This window comes from Zonotrichia leucophrys, chromosome 3 (assembly GCF_028769735.1).
Source record: "Zonotrichia leucophrys gambelii isolate GWCS_2022_RI chromosome 3, RI_Zleu_2.0, whole genome shotgun sequence".
Classification (NCBI taxonomy): Eukaryota; Metazoa; Chordata; class Aves; order Passeriformes; family Passerellidae; genus Zonotrichia; species Zonotrichia leucophrys.
The window spans coordinates 94,297,980-94,315,765 of record NC_088172.1 but is presented as its reverse complement, the minus strand read 5'-3'; the positions used below and the strand labels follow the sequence as shown (position 1 = coordinate 94,315,765).

At 40.2% G+C, this 17,786-nt stretch overlaps 1 protein-coding gene across 2 annotated transcripts; it reads right to left on the bottom strand.

The window, feature by feature from the left end:
- Nucleotides 1-2,913: 2,913 nt before the first annotated feature.
- On the bottom strand, nt 2,914-15,719 carry GTF2A1L (general transcription factor IIA subunit 1 like). 2 transcript variants are annotated; one of them, XM_064709362.1, is made up of 9 exons: nt 15,693-15,719; nt 13,587-13,688; nt 13,175-13,298; nt 11,764-11,819; nt 10,723-10,816; nt 8,919-9,514; nt 6,767-7,039; nt 5,848-5,937; nt 2,914-3,981 (listed from the first exon to the last, which is right to left on the bottom strand). In XM_064709362.1, exons 1-9 carry the CDS (start codon nt 15,711-15,713, stop codon nt 3,874-3,876), a joined length of 1,464 nt encoding a protein of 487 aa, XP_064565432.1. In that variant the 5' UTR covers nt 15,714-15,719; the 3' UTR covers nt 2,914-3,873. The 2 variants fall into 2 exon arrangements, with proteins under 2 accessions (XP_064565432.1, XP_064565433.1); XM_064709363.1 differs by lacking the exons at nt 13,175-13,298; nt 13,587-13,688; nt 15,693-15,719 and adding an exon at nt 12,212-12,317.
- Between the last annotated feature and the right edge of the window lie 2,067 nt (nt 15,720-17,786).

Genomic DNA, 17,786 nt, shown 5'->3' with positions numbered 1-17,786 from the left:
ACAGGCAATTTTGCAGTTTACATTAGATCTCAGGCTGAGCTGGTGGGCAGTTTACTTAAATTATTAACCCATGCACAGCCATGTGTGATCTGGAAATCACAAGAGATGCAAAACCCCCTCTGCTGCACAGGACTCAATTTAGGGCATCACATGTGCACACACAAATCAGGTAAACTGTAAAGGCTCCCTCTCAGCAGCAGGAGAGCTGCTTCCTGCACAGGCAAGGAAGTGCTGCCTTCTTTTCCCTCCTGGGACAGTCTCAGGAATGATTTCCTCCTGTCCACTCTCTGACATCACCAGTGGCATGCAGGAATGCACCAGATCCTTTTCAGCACACGCAATCCCACTCTATTCCAGGTGATGAAGCAGAGTTACCTTTTTGTGACAATGTTTTCCCATTAAAATCTCTCTTTTCTTTCACTATGCATTCTCTGATGCTGAGTGATCATGCTAAATGCTTGGTCCAGATTTGTGACTGCACTGCTAATTTAAGTGCAGAGTCTGATACATAAGAGAACAGTACTACTGCAATCACTTTAAACCTTTTACATTCTCCTTTTCAGCTGAGTCCTTTGCTTTCAAGTCTGTGACAGCAACTGGGTTCCAAAGCACTCCTCTTGTTGCCAAAACACTGCACCACCAGCTACATTTGCTTCACATTAATGAAAGCAATTCTTTGTACCAGTGACTGGTCTATCATTAGTTCATAATTGTGATAATTAGCAATAACATCTCTGACCCACTCTTACCTTCAGCATAATGCCATGGTTTCAATCACTGCAAAAGCTCTTGATGCAAGCACAGCTGTGCTCATGAGCAATTCCACAGGTGGGGAATGAAGCAGGATTGAGAACAGAGGAGACTCTTAAAACTCTGTGGTTTAGCAATCAATACAAATTCCATTTGATGCACCTCTTTACATACACCAGCCCCTGATCTTAGCCAATGATCCAAAAGGACTGTGATAGGACATCTAACTATAATACAACCAAAGGTACTGGTGTAAAAAAACAGCTACTGGGCCTAAAACTTCTCTGTCATCTACCTCAAAACTGATTTTTGAGACTCCTCATCTGACATCCCATGGAAGAGTCCTGCACACAATTTAGGACATGACAGCACAATATCTTAAGTGGGCAACAACTGATTTACTTGCATCATGTTTCAGCAGGACAAGCACACCCTCCCCACTACATAACACAGTCAGGAAACCACAGGCAAGGGAGATGAGTTAGAATTAACAACTCATAGCACCTGCCCTACAGAGCTGCAGAAGTAACAGATAAGCAGCAAGAGAGTCTCTGAATTTTATATTTTTTTTGTACCTGCTGCAAGTGCAGTGAAATCCATCATTTACAAAATTGCTGTATAAAAAAATAAACCACTGACAAAACATCAAATGTAATTTATTTACTTAAAATTTGTCTATGCACAAAAATAACCAAATAAGTATACCTTTAATAAGATATTTAGATTCATGACAGATCTTCTCATATAAGTTACTCATTATTCTATCTCATTATTTTTACTTTACCTTCTTTCTGGTGTAAAGTTTTAGATAGCCATTTACTGAAGTATCTTTGAAGGCCATAACTGGTATTACACACCTCATCCTGTCACATCTGCATCAATATATTTGCTAAACTGTAAGTAGCAGCAATCAAAAACATTAATTCATAAACTATTCAGATCAAAAGCACTGATTACTGTTCAAGTCACAGGCTAGAGTTTACATTTTAATAAGAAACATTCTTTTTCCACTATAAAAATTCCTAACTTCAGGTCTATCTAGCTGTAAAAGTCTTGTTCAAAGCTGTAATTCTTTACTAATATTATCTGCAAAACTAGCTAACATCTAAGTTATAGATGTTTTTATTTTATAGTGACCAAGAAAAACAGGTCAAATTCAGAAGCACCATTGAGAGCCTTTGTGGTGCTTAGTGAATGGTGCACATCCAGTCTTGTCCCATGGATTCCTGTGCCACACTAACTCTGCTCCCAGTCTTTTCTGGCATTGGAAATGGTCCCACAGTTCATAATGTGCACATTTACAGAGCATGAGCACCTCAGAGCCTGTGAGAGAGTGCTGAAACCTAAGAGCATCTATCATGTGGTAAGAGCTGCATTTTTTGTGCATTTATGGGTCTGAAGCATAGCATCAGTGCAGCTACAAGTCATCTGAATGGGGGAAAAGAAATCATACACTGCAATATTTTAACTGCCTCTGGACACACAATTCTTCACATTCCAGCAGCAGCATCTATAAAAGACAAAAGGAATGTCACACTTGGTTCAAGTGCTCTAGTTCAGTGTCCTGTCTTTGACACTGGAGAGTAGCAGACGGATCCAAAAAAGCATGCAATAGACTCAATTTTTGAAGAGCTACTTCCTGCCTTGTGGCATTAGCACAAGGGTTTGCACCATTTCCAACAAGGGCTGGGGGTTTTCCCTTTGTTTCTTCCATTCATTCATTCATTCTCTCCCACTCTCAGATGTTTCCTTCCCTTCTCCCAGCCTCTGCACCCTCTCAGGGATTAGAGACAAGCAAAATGCCTCATTCCAGTAGACATGGGAGTGGCAGACAGGGGGGAGGTGTTCCTTAGTGTAGCACTGCCCCTTCCAGCAAGATGATCCAGTTCTGAGGCAGCCTGGCTGCAGCTTTACCATGGAATTGCCCATCTTGCCCTACAAGGAACAGGAGCCAGCCAGGGAAAAGCTGCAGCTCTGAAAGACAAGGGCCCAAAGCTTCTTTTGGACCTTTATTTCTAGAAGAACTAACAAAAAGTTGATGTTGGGAGGGATGCAGGTCTCATGGTAGGGTGGGCTACTGCCACATGAATGGCTTGTACCCACTTCTCTAAGCAGAGTTTAAACTGAGGGAACACAAAAACAACTCTGTGCTAGAAAAGCATATGAGATGACACTTTTATTATTATGCACAATTTGTATCATTCACAGCTTACTGGTCTGTAGTCCTAGAACAAAGTGGAGATGTACAGTAGCAAACTTAAATGACTTTGCATTGACAGTGAAAATAAATCACATTTTAATGCTGCATCACACTCCTCATTGCATCTCAGTAGACATAGCTAGTATAGAACAAACAATAATAATTCTCATATATTGAGAGCTCCGGGATCTTTCCCTTATTGCATCTAGAGTGCATGTCTTTAAACTAAGTCCAAAAAACACAAAGCAACTAAAAAAAATCAAGAGAAATATGCAGCTGAAACAGCCACAGGTTACAGACTTGCATAGATATTGCCTTTTTTTTCAACTCAAAAGTCTTTGAAAAGAGAACACAACAGTGTAATTTTATATTTCAACTCATACCTCAGCTTTTAAGAACTGGGGAAAAAATAACAGAACTAAAACTTATTTGATTATAATTAATAAGTAGTTCTTTACAAATTACTAAGTATTTCCTTACCTTCTTGAATTACAAACAGATATAAAACTTCAAACTTTAAAGCTATTCATTCCAATGATGCTTCCTCATTGGAAAAAATTAAATAATCAGAAAAGAACAACAAAGACAGCTGAGTAGCTAACAGTACAGTGGTTTAGTTTGCAAATTAAACAGATTAACACCACAAATTAACAACATGGATTTTGCATATTTTTTCATCACAGATTTGTTGGTTTGGGGTTTGGTTTTTTCAGTTTTGGTTTTTTTGGGGGTTTTGTTTGTTTGTTTTGGTTTGGTGAGGGGTTTTTTGGGTTTTTTTGTTTTGGTTTTTTGGGGGGTTTTTTGGTGGTTTTTTTTTTCTTTTGATTTGTTGTTTTTTTATGGCACAACAATAGAAAGTCCAGTTGTTTCACACAAGGCTTATAAGGAAATAATGTCACAGCCTTCAAGAACATACTGAAGTTTCACCACTCTGCATCTCCAGTGGCTTTTGCAAAAACATGGTCTTTACCCTCAATGGACATCACTCCATCTTTTAAGTAGAACTTCCATTTGTTCTTAGTTCGATGTATCTGATGAAAAATAACCAAAATGAATGAAATCACAAATATAAATTAGACCAGTCATTAAAAAAACCCCAAGACTTAAGCACATCCTGTTTTACACACCTGGTTTTTATTTTAAAATCTTTATGACCCAAAATATTCAATGGAATATTCAATGGAAGCATTATACTCCAATTGTTTATAAAGAACTCCCAGGCACCCCCAAGAGAGAAACCTCCTGAATCTTATCCCATCCTGTCCCACTCTCCTATCCCACAACTTCCCCCTAAAAAGTGTTACCTAGGACAGCTCAACACCAGCAGGACAAGAGACAAGGGCAATCCCAAAACACAGTACACCTTGCAAACTAGTGTAGCTTAACTAAAATGCAATGTTTTCTTTTCCACATAGAAATGTCATGTTGCAGGCACAGAGGTGTTGGGAAAAGGCAAAAAACATCAAAACTTGTCTTAAAAGCAAATATTGCTATTTAAATTTTTAAAAAAAGTAAGAAAGAATTTGCATATTCTGTTTCTTTTTAAATGCCTGCAAAGAGATCCAAACTCCATAAAGTTTTGTTTAATACTAAAAGAAGGAATTTTAAATATCCCTAGAAAATTCCTTGAATTGTCAGCATCAGTTTTCAATTCCAGAAAGAAAAGAAACAGGACAGCAATTTTATCAACAACTTTGTTTTAAAGGTAACAAGGAAACTTAAGACATAGCGGGTTTTATCTACTTTCTTCTGGGCCTACATATTTCATTAAATCTGTATTGCAAAGGGGAAAGCTACAACATCTTCTCCCAGCTTCTGTAACTCTCAATTTCTAATAACATCTGATATTAAATTTCCTGTAAGGCATGCCCAGTGCTGACCTTCCTAGTAGTTTCTTTTAGATTTTCAGGCACTTTTTCAGCTTATTTCAGACAAAACTTGCTCTGGATAACAGTATGCACTACCTATGGCAACTGTAATGTCTGAGTTCTGAGGCTGCAAAACTTTGTGTACCTTTCACTACAATACAGACACCAACAGCTTCATTTCAGAGGCATTTTCTACACATATCCCTGTAACTTCCCAAAATAACTGGTCTCAGGAAAGGTCAATCTGTCACAGTTTTACGAAGACAATTTTCTTAGCACCTCTCCATTTCCTAAACCACAGACATTAAGACAGGCGTAGTTAGACACAAAAAGTTGTCTCTAGGTACTTCTGAAATAATGTTTTAAAAAAAGTCAAGGCACACTCTTAAACTACAGACACATTTTTCCATATCTGCTTTAAAACATGCCCTTTTTTTCTCTTTTAAATTACTGACATGTAAGCATCCAAAACCATACAATAGCTAAAAGGATTTGATTTGATCTTCAGGAGCTCAAAGTAAGGTTGAATTTTAAACATTAAAACGAAGGTGGACAATAAGGCACTTAACAGCTACTTTGTTTCTCAGACACAACAAAATTCTGGTAGGAAAATCTCTCAGTGAGCACTACAAAGACAAGTATGAAAAAAAAAGAAAAGAAAGTACATACACCTCTCTTTCTGTTATCCTTTATAAAAAGCCTTAATTCACAGCTGAATATGCCTACATACATCCACGGAGATGTTGATCTTACTTAAAAGTTAAGGAAATAAACAAGCTTTTGCATCTTTACAAATCATCATTTTGCCAGACTTGTTGTTCCCTTTTCCTTTAATAGCCCATTATGATTATCCTCTTTTCAGAAAACAGTAGGAAAGCCTTCAGACTATTGTCAGCTAAACACATCATTTAAACACTCCATTACAGCATTAGAGTCCCTTCAAAAGGCACTGACAGGAGAGCAGAGATGGATTTGTGCAGGTATTATTTAGGATGATTAAAGAACAAAGATAAAAGTGTGTTACTGTACCTTTTCATACTGACAAACGATCACATTGTCGGTGTCAAACAAGTCTGCAATGTCCTGCTCACTGACATCATCACCAGAGTTCAAGGGGTCCTAGAGATTAAAATTCTGGTTTATACACTCTTTCAGAATAGCATTGAACATACTTGGAATTAAACATTCTCAGAACAATAAAGTTACCATTGCAAAAATCAAGACCTGGAGGCTGTGAAGTCCACATTGCACCAACCTCATTTACAAGCACCAAACCTCATTTTACACATTTGCATTCTCAAAACCCAAAACACCCTAAACAAAAACACTGGTCAAAAAAGCAAAACTGCTAAGTGATAAAGCAGATTCCAGTAACTGAAATACTGATCAAGTTGTATTTATGTAAAGTCCAAATGCTACAAATTGATGCTCTTGTGAACAAACCCATAGGATACAAAATTGCATATCTTTAAAGAAAAAGGAAAACCTAGGGCTTTAACAGGGCATTAAAAGAAACACAGGGGATTAAAAGAGAACAAAGTTCTTGTATCACATTGTTCTCTAATTCCCTGTGGTCCTTCAGAAAGAAAGGAAACTTAGATTTGTATTCTGATCTTATTTAAATCTAATCCTTTAAATAATATCTTACTTAAGTCAAAAGCCCCATTCCACTGAGGCCAGGGGTCTACAATACAACTTTAATTCTGATAGCTAAGCATTTTAATTCATCCAATAAACAAATGACTTTCCAATAATTCTTTCATTTTCCCATACTTCTCGTAATGAGCTTTCAAGTAATTTCTCTGCAGTACCTCCAATCTCCAGAGGTTTGTAACTTCACTGTGCATGCCCTGCATCGAACTAACCAGGAACTGTTCTAGGTCCAACAATTCAACAGTTGAGAGATCTAATACTGTTATGTGCTTCTAAAGGCTTAAAAGTAAATTACCTCCTCAACTATGTCTATCTGGAGGTCTTCATTGTCCCCATCACTGCCGCTGGACTCTATGTTTGAAGAGCTGTCACATTCTTCATCATAGTCTTCCTCATCATCCAGAACTCTCAGATCCTCTGAATCAATAAAGCCAATGAACTCGTTCTCTTCTTTATCTTTGGGATGTGGCATTTGTTCCTTGGAAGAAACGTCCCCGGTGCCATCGAGCTGACTTATGCCTTCAATGTCACTGCAGAGATCTTTCCCCAGCGGTAAATCGGACTCCGCCTGCTCCGCGGGTTCCGTGGGACAGCAGGGAAAGAGAACAGGGACAGCTTGTGAATCAACACCCCCGTGTTCAGCACAAAGCCTGAGAGCTTTGTATCAACAAGCCATAATAATGGCACTAATATGGGAGTTTCAGGTCCTACTGCTTGTAAAACCTGAGTACATTTGTAAACATCACGTTGCATCTAACTTAAATGGAACCCAGGTGAAATATTCCTCAGCAACGCAGAAAAAAATTTCTTACCCTTTTCTCTAAACACCCTTGTGTTACAGGGTTTGCAAGGGTTTTTCAGGGGTGGAGAGATGAGAATCTTGACTTTATGATTAGAAGGTTGGATTTATTATTTTATGATATAAGTTACATTAAGACTATACTAAAAGGAATAGAGAGAGAAGTTTAGAAGCTGCTAAGCTAAGAATAGAAAAAAGAATGAATTAATAAAGGAGCTCTCCTTGATTCTGTTTCAGAGAGAGCTTATCTTTGATTGGCTCTCAATTGTAAACATGGAACATGGGCCAATCACAGGTGCACTTGTTGCATTCTACAGCAGCAGATAACCATTGTTTACATTCTCTTTCTGGGGCTTCAGCTTCGTAAAAGAGGGAAAAATCCTAAAGAAAGGATTTTTCACAAAAGATGTTTGTGACACCCTTGTACTCAAAAAACAGCAATCAAGTGGACACTTAGAAAAAAAAATTTTTTGCAAAAAATAACCTTCCCAAAAAAACCAAAAAAGGAACCTACTCCTCCACCCCCAAAAATAGCATTTTTCATTTCTGAAATAAAAGTCAAGAGGATCTGATCCCTCTCCCTGAACTCATTCAAAATGCTTTGTTTAAATAAGATATAAAAAGCTGGGAGCGACAGTAAATATTTCAGTACTTCAAGTTGCTGTTCATAAAAGTGACAAAATTCCTAAACAGAGCATTCACAGGAGCATAAAAGGGCTTTAAGGTTTCAGCCATCTTCAGTTTCTCATTAAATCTTTACTGTAGCACTTAATTCCCATCCACATACACACTCTAGTTCAGGAAAGGAACACTTTGTTTTGACCTCCCATTCTCACTACAGACAGCCTTCATCATGCTGCCATCAGAGTTCAGACAAGCAACATTACACTTCCTATTTACAGACATTTGGCATTACTGTCATTAAATTTGCATTTAATAAATTTGTCTCAATCACATATGAGCACTACAACTCAAAGTCACCAAGCCAGCCTGAACTTCAAACATCTGCAAATCATTTCAGGCACTAAAATTAGATGAGGTCAGGAAAGAGGCTTGTTAATTAAAATCACTCAAGTTTCCCACACAGCTCTAGCTGAGTTCTAGTTTATCCAGGACTTTTTCCCCAAGGAAATACATTTTCTTCAAGGAGATTTTCACTTATCAAATGTGACTTTTCATCCTGAATGCATTCTCAATACATCTTTAATGCTCTTCACACATTACAAGATAAAATTAATCCCAGCTGATCCTGCAAAAGCACTTTGCTCACAATTGACCAGTATCCATATGCAGATCATGCCAGAATGATATGAAGGTTCTCAAGGAGTCTTTCATGTCTGCTTAGTCACAAAAAAAAACCCCAAAAGTAATCAATAAGTCTAATACTGAAAAATGTAATGCATAGATAGAATGTATTTTTAAATTGATATTCTCATCAATCACCGTATTTTAGCAGTAGTTTTGACAAATTCCTAATGTAAAAACAAGCAGTCAGCTATTGCTATTCTAAACAAGCTTAAGATTAAATCATAAAATCAAAATAACTTTTGTTCTTCTCATTTAGAGGAGCTAGATGTCACTTAGAAATGTGTTCAAACAACCCCCTCTACCAGAAGTATTTTCATTAGCAGAGAAACAAAAGCCTTACCTTGTGAGAGGAAGCCATGCTGCCCTGATCCTTCAGAAATGCATTTCCATCCAAACTTTCCCCTGCAATAATCAGGTCAATGATATCATCAGACACCTGCTGCTGCAGCAGCTCCGGGTGCTCCATGTCCAGCTGCCCCTCCACATCCAGCAGGACGCTGCTCGAGCTGCTTGCCAAGGATTCATCAATAAAAAGTCCTTCAGAGCATTCTGGAGTAAACACAGCTGTGTGAAGGCTGTCATTCTGGAATTTTTCTGTGGATTCACTGCACTGATTCAACACTGCATTAATTTCATATTCCTGCAGACTCACAGAAGGCTGCTGGACCAAGGGAGCAGAGTTCTCCAGGTGTTGTTTTTCCACATAGCTGGGTTTAAACAGCACAGCCTGTTGGAGAGCAGCCTCCTGGGGCTGCAGTGTTTCCCCAGCTGCATGGGCAGCAGATGCACTCAGCTGTGTGACACTGGCCAGGCTGGCCTGCAGAACTGAAGCTTGCCCAAGGGGATGAAACATCTGCTGCACAGGGTAGTGGAGAAGGCTTCCATCTCCCGAGGCCTGTGTGACCACAACAGGCACATTCACCTTGTAAAGCTGCCCTGCAGAGAGAAGAGTCCAAAACTGCTTCAGCAGGTGAAACCACAGGCTCATCCAGGCCACTGACATGCCCCCACTAAAAACAAGAGCAAACACCAGGACAAACTATGAGACAAAGGACATTTGCAAAGCAAAACTTTCCTCAAGCACAATTCCAGCCCTGGAGAATCAGGCATTCAGAAGCTTTCTGAATCATGGCTTCCAGCCAGTCCATCATGTTTAACACCTCTTTTTGGGTCTGGCCTACGCAGTACCTGTGTCAGTAAGTTCAATAATTTAACTACATACTGGATTTTAAATAAATCAATAAATAAATAAACACCCTGGGTTTTAACTTTTCCATGTCATTTCAGAAACTAAGGAATATAAGATGAAACAGTAAACTAGTCCATAGCTACAGGGCAAGTTCATGCCTTTAAGGACATTTAGGTATTCTCTCTAAACACCTTAAATTTTTTTAGAGAGAATATCTAATACCTAAAACTAATTTTAGTTTTTTAAAAACACCAACCAACCCCTAATTTATGTATCTTTTCTTAAGAAAACCACTCCAAACACTGAATGCCTAAAGTTATTACTATCAGGGTCAGAATCGAGATGCCAAGTTTAGAAGACAAGTTCCAAATTTAATTTTACTTTTCCCCATACACACATGTTCACACAGACAGAGTTACTGGTACCAGTCTACAGGTCTCATGACATCAGGAATTATGCCTGAAACAGATAACTAGAGATGTCAGTTTTCATCAAAGAATGGCTGTTTGAGAGAAGAGTCAATGACTGAACTAAGCTTTCCAAAACAGTTCAAGCAGTTTTCGTACAAGCAGTGTTATCACCAAAAGAACAGGATCAAAAAGGTTAATGGATAATTGAATTTTATTTGAATAAGAAATCAATTTTGTCTCTGAAGCACCACAGTGCTTTTAGCTTTTTGAAAGCACAGAAGATTGTCCCAGAGAGACAGGGAGAAGGAGATACCTGTATCTGGGCTAACAAAGGAAAGCACTTGTTAAGAGTTATAAAACTGACACACCAACTAATCATTGCAGTTACTTCCCCACACAGCCCCTACAAAAACAAAGTACAAAGAGGAGGGTAACTGCCTCTACCTTACACTTTAACTTCTCATCTGTTCCATCTACTGTCCCTGGCACTGTCCTTCAACACCCCCAGGGCCCTGCCAGGTTTGACATGCCCCTGTTACCCTTACCTGGTGCTGGCTGCAGCATCACCCCAGCTGGCATCTGCAAAGGGTAAGCCACACACGAAGGGAGAGCAAGAGTCACACCCACTCGTGGGGGGCCCTGCAACACAAGATCTGGGCTTAGGCAGGACAGGGCCCTGAGTGCCACTCCTGGAGTATCCATGGGAAACAGGAGGGAGGGCATCTTCACTGGAAAGCTGAGATTTAGACAGATGAAGAGTATTCTGCACTGCCAGAGCAACAGCTTGCCCCAGGTGTTTCCTGCTTTCCAGCTATCACACTCCCATTTTGTTACAGCAACTTTTTCCATAAACCCCTCAAGTACCCATGAAGAGTATTCTGCAATGACAGAGTTTATGCATTACTCCACACAGCACAGGTTTTTTGCCTAGGCCTATGAAGTCACTTCATACTCTCTTTTCCTCCTGGGGAGCAAAGAGTTGGATATACACCTCCCTTTCAATCTAGCTCTTCTGAGGAAATCCAACTTTTCAATCAGGAAATGCACATACTGCACAAACATCATCCCAATATTATATTTCAACTTGACAAGCTACTTAGCTTGAGGCTCAGGAGGCACTCACTAAGTTCATCAAGCTCTGGCAATCAGTGGCTGCTCCCCAAAGAAATTTGCTATGCCCAGAGTTCCAAACTTGTCAACTATAAAAACACTCATTTTCCTTCTGGATGATTTCCACACCTCACAGATAAGGCTGCTCCCAGCTTCCCTAGTGGTAGTATTTCCCAGCCACGCACTATTTTAACAACCAGTAATAAATTTTTTCTTTTAAAAGTCTATGTAGCTGTGCCATTTCCACTACACTTTCATCCTATGGGCTAAATACAGGCAGCTGTGTCTTTCCAACATTTCTGCCTTTACTTCTTGCAGAACCAGCTGCTACAGCCCATCCTTTTTCACTGCTCCAACAGAAGCAGCAGTGTTACAACTCTCCCTCCTGAAGCCTATTAATAACTGGAAAACAATTTTAAAAAGTTAGGAGTCCAACATAATCAAAATTGAAGTAAAACATCCCTACAGCCACATACCAGTTTTGCTGCTGTGAAATGCTGAAAGCCTCTGCCAGCTTGGATGACATAAGAAGCTGTAAAAAAAATTAAAAAGTCACTTTACAAAAAACATTAATTTCTTGGATACAGTTATCATTCAATAATTTACAGCAAACATGGGTGAAACTAAAGCAATCTAACTTCAGTTCATCCTCATTAGTGAGCACAAGTATTGCCTTGTCAACTTGAGGAAAACATGCAAGTAGTTTTTTCACAGCAGAGCAAATCCAATGATGCTAAAAGTAGGAACAGTAGGGTAAGATTTTCAACAGCACCAAATACTGAATTCCATGGGAGAAAAAAGGGCAAAGGGAAAATTTTCCTGGGCTTTTAGAAGCAAGCAATTTAGGTAGCCCTAACTACTTTGAAAATCTCTAGCCATGGGGCAATTCAAATCCCCTTTTTAGAAAAAAATAGATTTACTCACGCTGCTTGGCCATAGTATTGCCCTTTAAAAACTTAAGTGTAAGAAGGAAAGGCTCATTAAATATAAAACCTCCAGTAGCCTGCAAACACAAAAGTATATTCCCTATAGTCACGTGGGACTAATAAAACACCTGCCTCCAAAAATGGTTCATTCAACTAGGAAGACTGTAAAAAAAAACAAAAAAACAAACAAAAACAAGATAGGAAGAAGAAAAAAGTGAAGAACCCCACTGATAAAGAATGCCTGCCCAAGCTTGAAATACAGTACAACATGGATTTTCATTAAATCATCTCATTTGGGGTTTGTCCTTCATGGGCAAAGGTCCTAACAGCCTCTCACTTTGGGATAAGTCTCAGCTGAGTTCCACACTCTACCACAACAATACCACAGTGCTCAGCTGGACTCTAATTAACAAGAATAGGTCCTGATGTCAGAGACTGTGTGAAAGTCAAGTACTCCTCTGCAACAGAAATGCTGCTTTTAGAAAAACTAACTGAAAGATGAACTAAAAAGCTCCCTCTCAACTGTTTGAGCAAGGGATTACATTTTAACAAATTGAGAAGCAGATTAAGCCCCAACCTGACAGCAGAACTGCATGGCACAAACGAGCCATAAAACCTCTGCACATCAGGACACACATTAAAAGGGGAAGCAGGAGCTTAACCCTGCAGGTAAATTTGCAACTGAAGTGCTACAAGCACTTCAGACTTGGAGGACTGCAGACAAGGAGGCTAAAACTCTCTGCGTGTTTTGCCACTGCAAATGAGCAGCTGATCAAAAGCATGTAGAGAGAATCCTACTCATTTATTAAAGCTCAATTCATCATTTACTGGTCAAATCCTGCTTTCAAAGAATTACTGTTCCACATCAAGCTGGATATACACAAGCCAAGATTATTTCAAGTCTTCCAAAAATCAATGAGATATTCTTAAATTGCATGCACTGTGTCCAAGAACACCTGACCTGCTGAAGTCTGCAAAAGGCTGTGAGAGCTGTGTGGCAGCTGCAGGCTGAACCGTGGAGAGCAGTGGCTGTGTTTGAAGAAGCCTTCTGTTGCTCTAGACTGCGTCACCTTCATTTCCCAAAGCTGCAGAAAGATTATTAAGGTCAACAAACATCAGCTTTAAAAACAAACTGCATCAAAAAAGATAATCAGGTATTCCCAGCTTTTCCAAGAGTAAATTGACTGATTGTATCCAACAAATAGGGCAGCAAAAACTAACCAATTTCAACTCCCAGCAGCCCCTACACCACTTGCAGGATGCTTGTAACTCTTAAGCCAGGGCAAAAGTTTGCATGTTTTGGAGAGCAAAGAAATGGACAGAAAAAGACAACACAAACACAACTGCTATTAATGCAAGGGGACCCAACAAACCTGTTTCAAGTCTTTCAGAACCTGCTCCTCTACACCCTCCTCTGCAAAGAGCTCCCGCACACCTTCAATTACATCTTCGATGATGGACTTGTACAGCTCAGGCTACATTAGGGAAAAATAAATGTTTGCAACTTAAGATGAGCATTAAATCATCTGAAAAGATAACACAAAGTCTAACCTCACTTCACAAATTGTTGTTACAAACTGAACAGCATGAACAGATCAGTTTCAGAAACTGAATGACAAATGCAAAGGTCAGCAAGTCCACTCATTCTTTTAAATCTAACACTCTAAAAAAAGTACTGGATTTGAGCTTCAAATTATTGTTTAGGCTACCAGTAATTTGGTAAATGCTTAAGAAAATCCTAGAAACATTCAAAAGCCATTGCTGTGCTGTATTTTCAAACAAGTTTGTCTAACCCCTTTGTATCATACTGCAATCATTGCTCCTAATCTAAGGGCCAAGCAATAATACAAACTACTAAAAATTAACCCTGCCAGTTCCATCAGAAGCAGGACGCAAGGAACTCACAAAAAGTAACTGAGATTGTTTCCACAAAAAAAAAAAAAAAAAAAAAAAAAAAGTCTGATGTTGCACAGTAACCTAACTGGAAATTTGAACACTACTTTTATCAATACAGATCATTCATCTTACATTACAATAGGACTCCAACAGAACATTTTATTCCTTCTTCTGCCCATGATGTCAGTGATTAAATCCTAATTCTCCAGTAAGACCTGGACAGCACATACACATGAGCTTCAAGATTCCTACACTCCAATGCAAATGTAAGATAATGAGCCTTTATCAATTTAAAGCTTATTAATCTTGACTCTCATTACCACCAGAATAGCCTACACAAGGTGAAAAATGAAGCGGAGATATTTTAGGAAACCTTACAGGATTCTGGATTAATAATATATTTTTTTAAATATCAAATTAATATTTTACTTATCCGAAGTTGTTTTAAAGTGCAGATGACAATTTCTTTTCAATGAAAAGAAGAGATTAAGAAGTAACATGTTACACTTTCTGGAAAATGCAACTAACACAACTACTTTAAAACAACCTTACTCATGTGCAATTTCTTATCAGGGGTTATCAACCTCCAAGGAGTCCCCCAGGACATTTTCAGGATACTAGAAAGATGAAGAAGGGGAAAAAAAATTTCCTCTTGTATCTCTACACTAAAAGCTGCTGATCAGCCCATATGTCAAATGCTCTGCCTTCACTGCTAATCCAGAAGAGAATCTAAATGTAAATCTTTCAACGGGCCTATTCCTCTCCCCAGGATTGCCAAGCTACAGTGAGTACAAATATTTATTGTGCTATATAAAAACGGCACACAGCAACTGTAAAATTCAACCACCACATGCTTGCAAATTAGAGAAAAATGGTTACAGCACAGCCGCTATTGTACTGCAGCTGAATCCCTTTACATTCCTTCGCCAGAACCATGCCATCCATAGCGGGAACTGTCCATCTCCGGTTCTACTCGTGTGCAGTGGGGTGGCAGGAGGGGCTCATCCAAATCCCATGCCAGCAAAGCCTCCAAGGCTCCCTCTCCTGGGATTCCCGTCCTTGGAGGGAGTCCCAGGAAGGGAGAGGTAGCAGCGGCCAGACCATGGCACAGAGGCCTCCGCCGCCCTCTCTGGCACCGCCGGGCTGCCACAGCAGCAGGTGTCCCTCGCATCCCGCAGCTAGCCAGGGCCAACACCTGCCACAACGCTTTTGCCCACAAACGGACAGTTTCAACATAAAAAGGTTTTAAAAGTTTAAAAAGAAAGAAAAATCTTTCGACGTCGCCCTTGGGCTGCCCGCGCCAGCAAACGGGCGGCGGCTCCCACCCAGGCTGGGGCCGGGAAGCGACTTGTTCATGCTCATCCCGTCTCCCGCAAGGAGGAGCGGCCAGATCCCGCTAGCTTAGCCTAGCCTAGCCTAACTGAGCTGAGCCGAGCCTAACCTAACCTAGCCTAGCCTAACTGAGCCGAACCTAACCTAACCTAGCCTAGCCTAACTGAGCCGAGCCGAGCCAAGCCAAGGCAAGCCTAGCCTAGCCTAGCCTAACTGAGCCGAGCCTAACCGAGCCCAGCCTAGGCACTCACCACGGGGCTGCCGTGAGCCATGGCAGCGGCAGCCGCTGCCTCAGCCCCCGCCCGCTTTTAAGGCGCCGTTGCCAGGAGGACGCGGCCGGCCCCGCCCGGGCCCTGCCCCGGCCCCGCCGGCCCTCAGGGTTCCTCTGCCCCACACACCCCAAACCCCGCCGGCCCTCAGGGCTCCTGTGCCCCACACACACCCCAAAACCCGCCGGCTCTCACGGCTCCTGTCCTCCCACACACACCCCAAACCCCGCAGGCCGTCAGGGCTTCTGTTCCCCACACACCCCAAACCCCGCCGGCTCTGGGCCATGTGAAATACAAAGCTGTGTTTCGTGTTAGGTACATACAAGCAATGTGTGTATTTGTGGAGACCAGAAATGGGACAGTTGTGAATTCTAATAATGACAGGAAAGTAAGGCATGGAAGAAGGCCTTTAAACCAATCTTTTGTTTGCAATTAACGTTAGTTGATATAGAAGCATTGGAATTAAAGTGTTAAGGATGTTGCTTTTTGCTTGTAGTTAATCCTTAAAGAGTTCTGCAATGATAACCTTTTGAAGTATAATTTTAGAATATTGCTTGTGTCCTTGAAACTATAGCTTAGGAATATATATAAAGGAAATATGCTTATCTCACACCTTAATAAAGCAGAGAAAAACAGCTTGCGAAAGGAAGATGAACATCAACTCAAGGATTTATAGTTTGACCAAGGGAGACTGGACATCACTGTTATGAGATTTATAGTCTTTGCAATTAAAAGCTGGACCCATATTTGGGGAGCTGAACTTCACCAGATGGGATTCGTCTTTCTTCTTTTGGAAACCGGACCACCACCATCTGGGGATACTCCTTTTGGGACATATCCTGAGAAAAATTAAATCACAATAGTGTATAGAATTGTGATGTAAAAACAATTTGAATAGAAGCTGCTGAGAAAGCTTATGCGTACCCCTATAATTACCTGTAAGCCTCAACTATCAGTGTGCAGTTGTGGAGGGAAAACTTCCCTCACCGTACCCAGCACTGTATTGCTCATATTTTACCATATTAATTAATAAATTGATTGCTGCTTGAATATTGGCCTAGTCAAGCTTCTTATTCATAACAGGGACATCGTGCTAAAGGCAGACCCTAAAACTCAGGGCAAGCCGCCACTGTCTGGTCTGGGCTCCAAGGTGCAGCCTGGAGCATCACCCAGGATTTACCTGGGGTGAGAATGCACCCAGCAGAGCTGGCTGAAAACGCGTGTGGTTTTTGCTTTAATAAACCCTGAAGTCGTGATTACCTCCTAAACGGGGAGAGCTGAAGCTAAGCATTGCAGTTAAGCAGCAGCAATCTGCTACAACTACTCAATTATTGCTTACATTTGCAGCAATCTGTTCATATGTTAATGCAGAGATCTACTAATTTAGCAGTTACTAATCTGGAAAAATGTTCATTAATTTCATATGTGCAGGGGAATATATACTTAGGTCTTTATGCACCTTCGGTCGGTGTTGCCCTGAGGCTTCTGAGAACCTAGAAATATAATCTATTTTTCCTTTCATTTTCCTTTGTTTTTCATTTTTTAGGTACCTATGTCGTTACAGTGCTGTTTGGCTTGGGAAAAGGAGACTCACCCATTAAGCTTTAATTTTTAAGGCTTACACATCCTGAAAAACGAAAATATTTTAATGAAAATACTGTCAGACCCTTAATTAAATAGCCAGACTAACACCTACAAAATAGAAGAAGCAACACCCTTAATAAGCTGTGTTTTCACAAGTGAGACAAATGCAATTTGCTATTGAAGTAATTTTTCTCGGCAAGAAAATATGTTTAATGACACTGCTTAAGTCTTGAATTAAACAGCAGTTGCATATTCAGCTGTTCTGCATGCCCTCCATCATTGTGAGGAAAAGGCAAGCCATGTTGCTTTGCTTACAGAATAACTTAAATAATAAACCATATTTTTTCCTAAAGCACAATGCTCATTTGAAACTGCCTGGGCCAGTGCATACCAAAAGTGTCCTTATTCTTCTCCTGACTTTTTTTCCTGTCATGTCAGCAGAGATAGCAGGAAGGAGCTGCAGCCTTGAGGCTCTTGCTGGGCCCTGAAGGT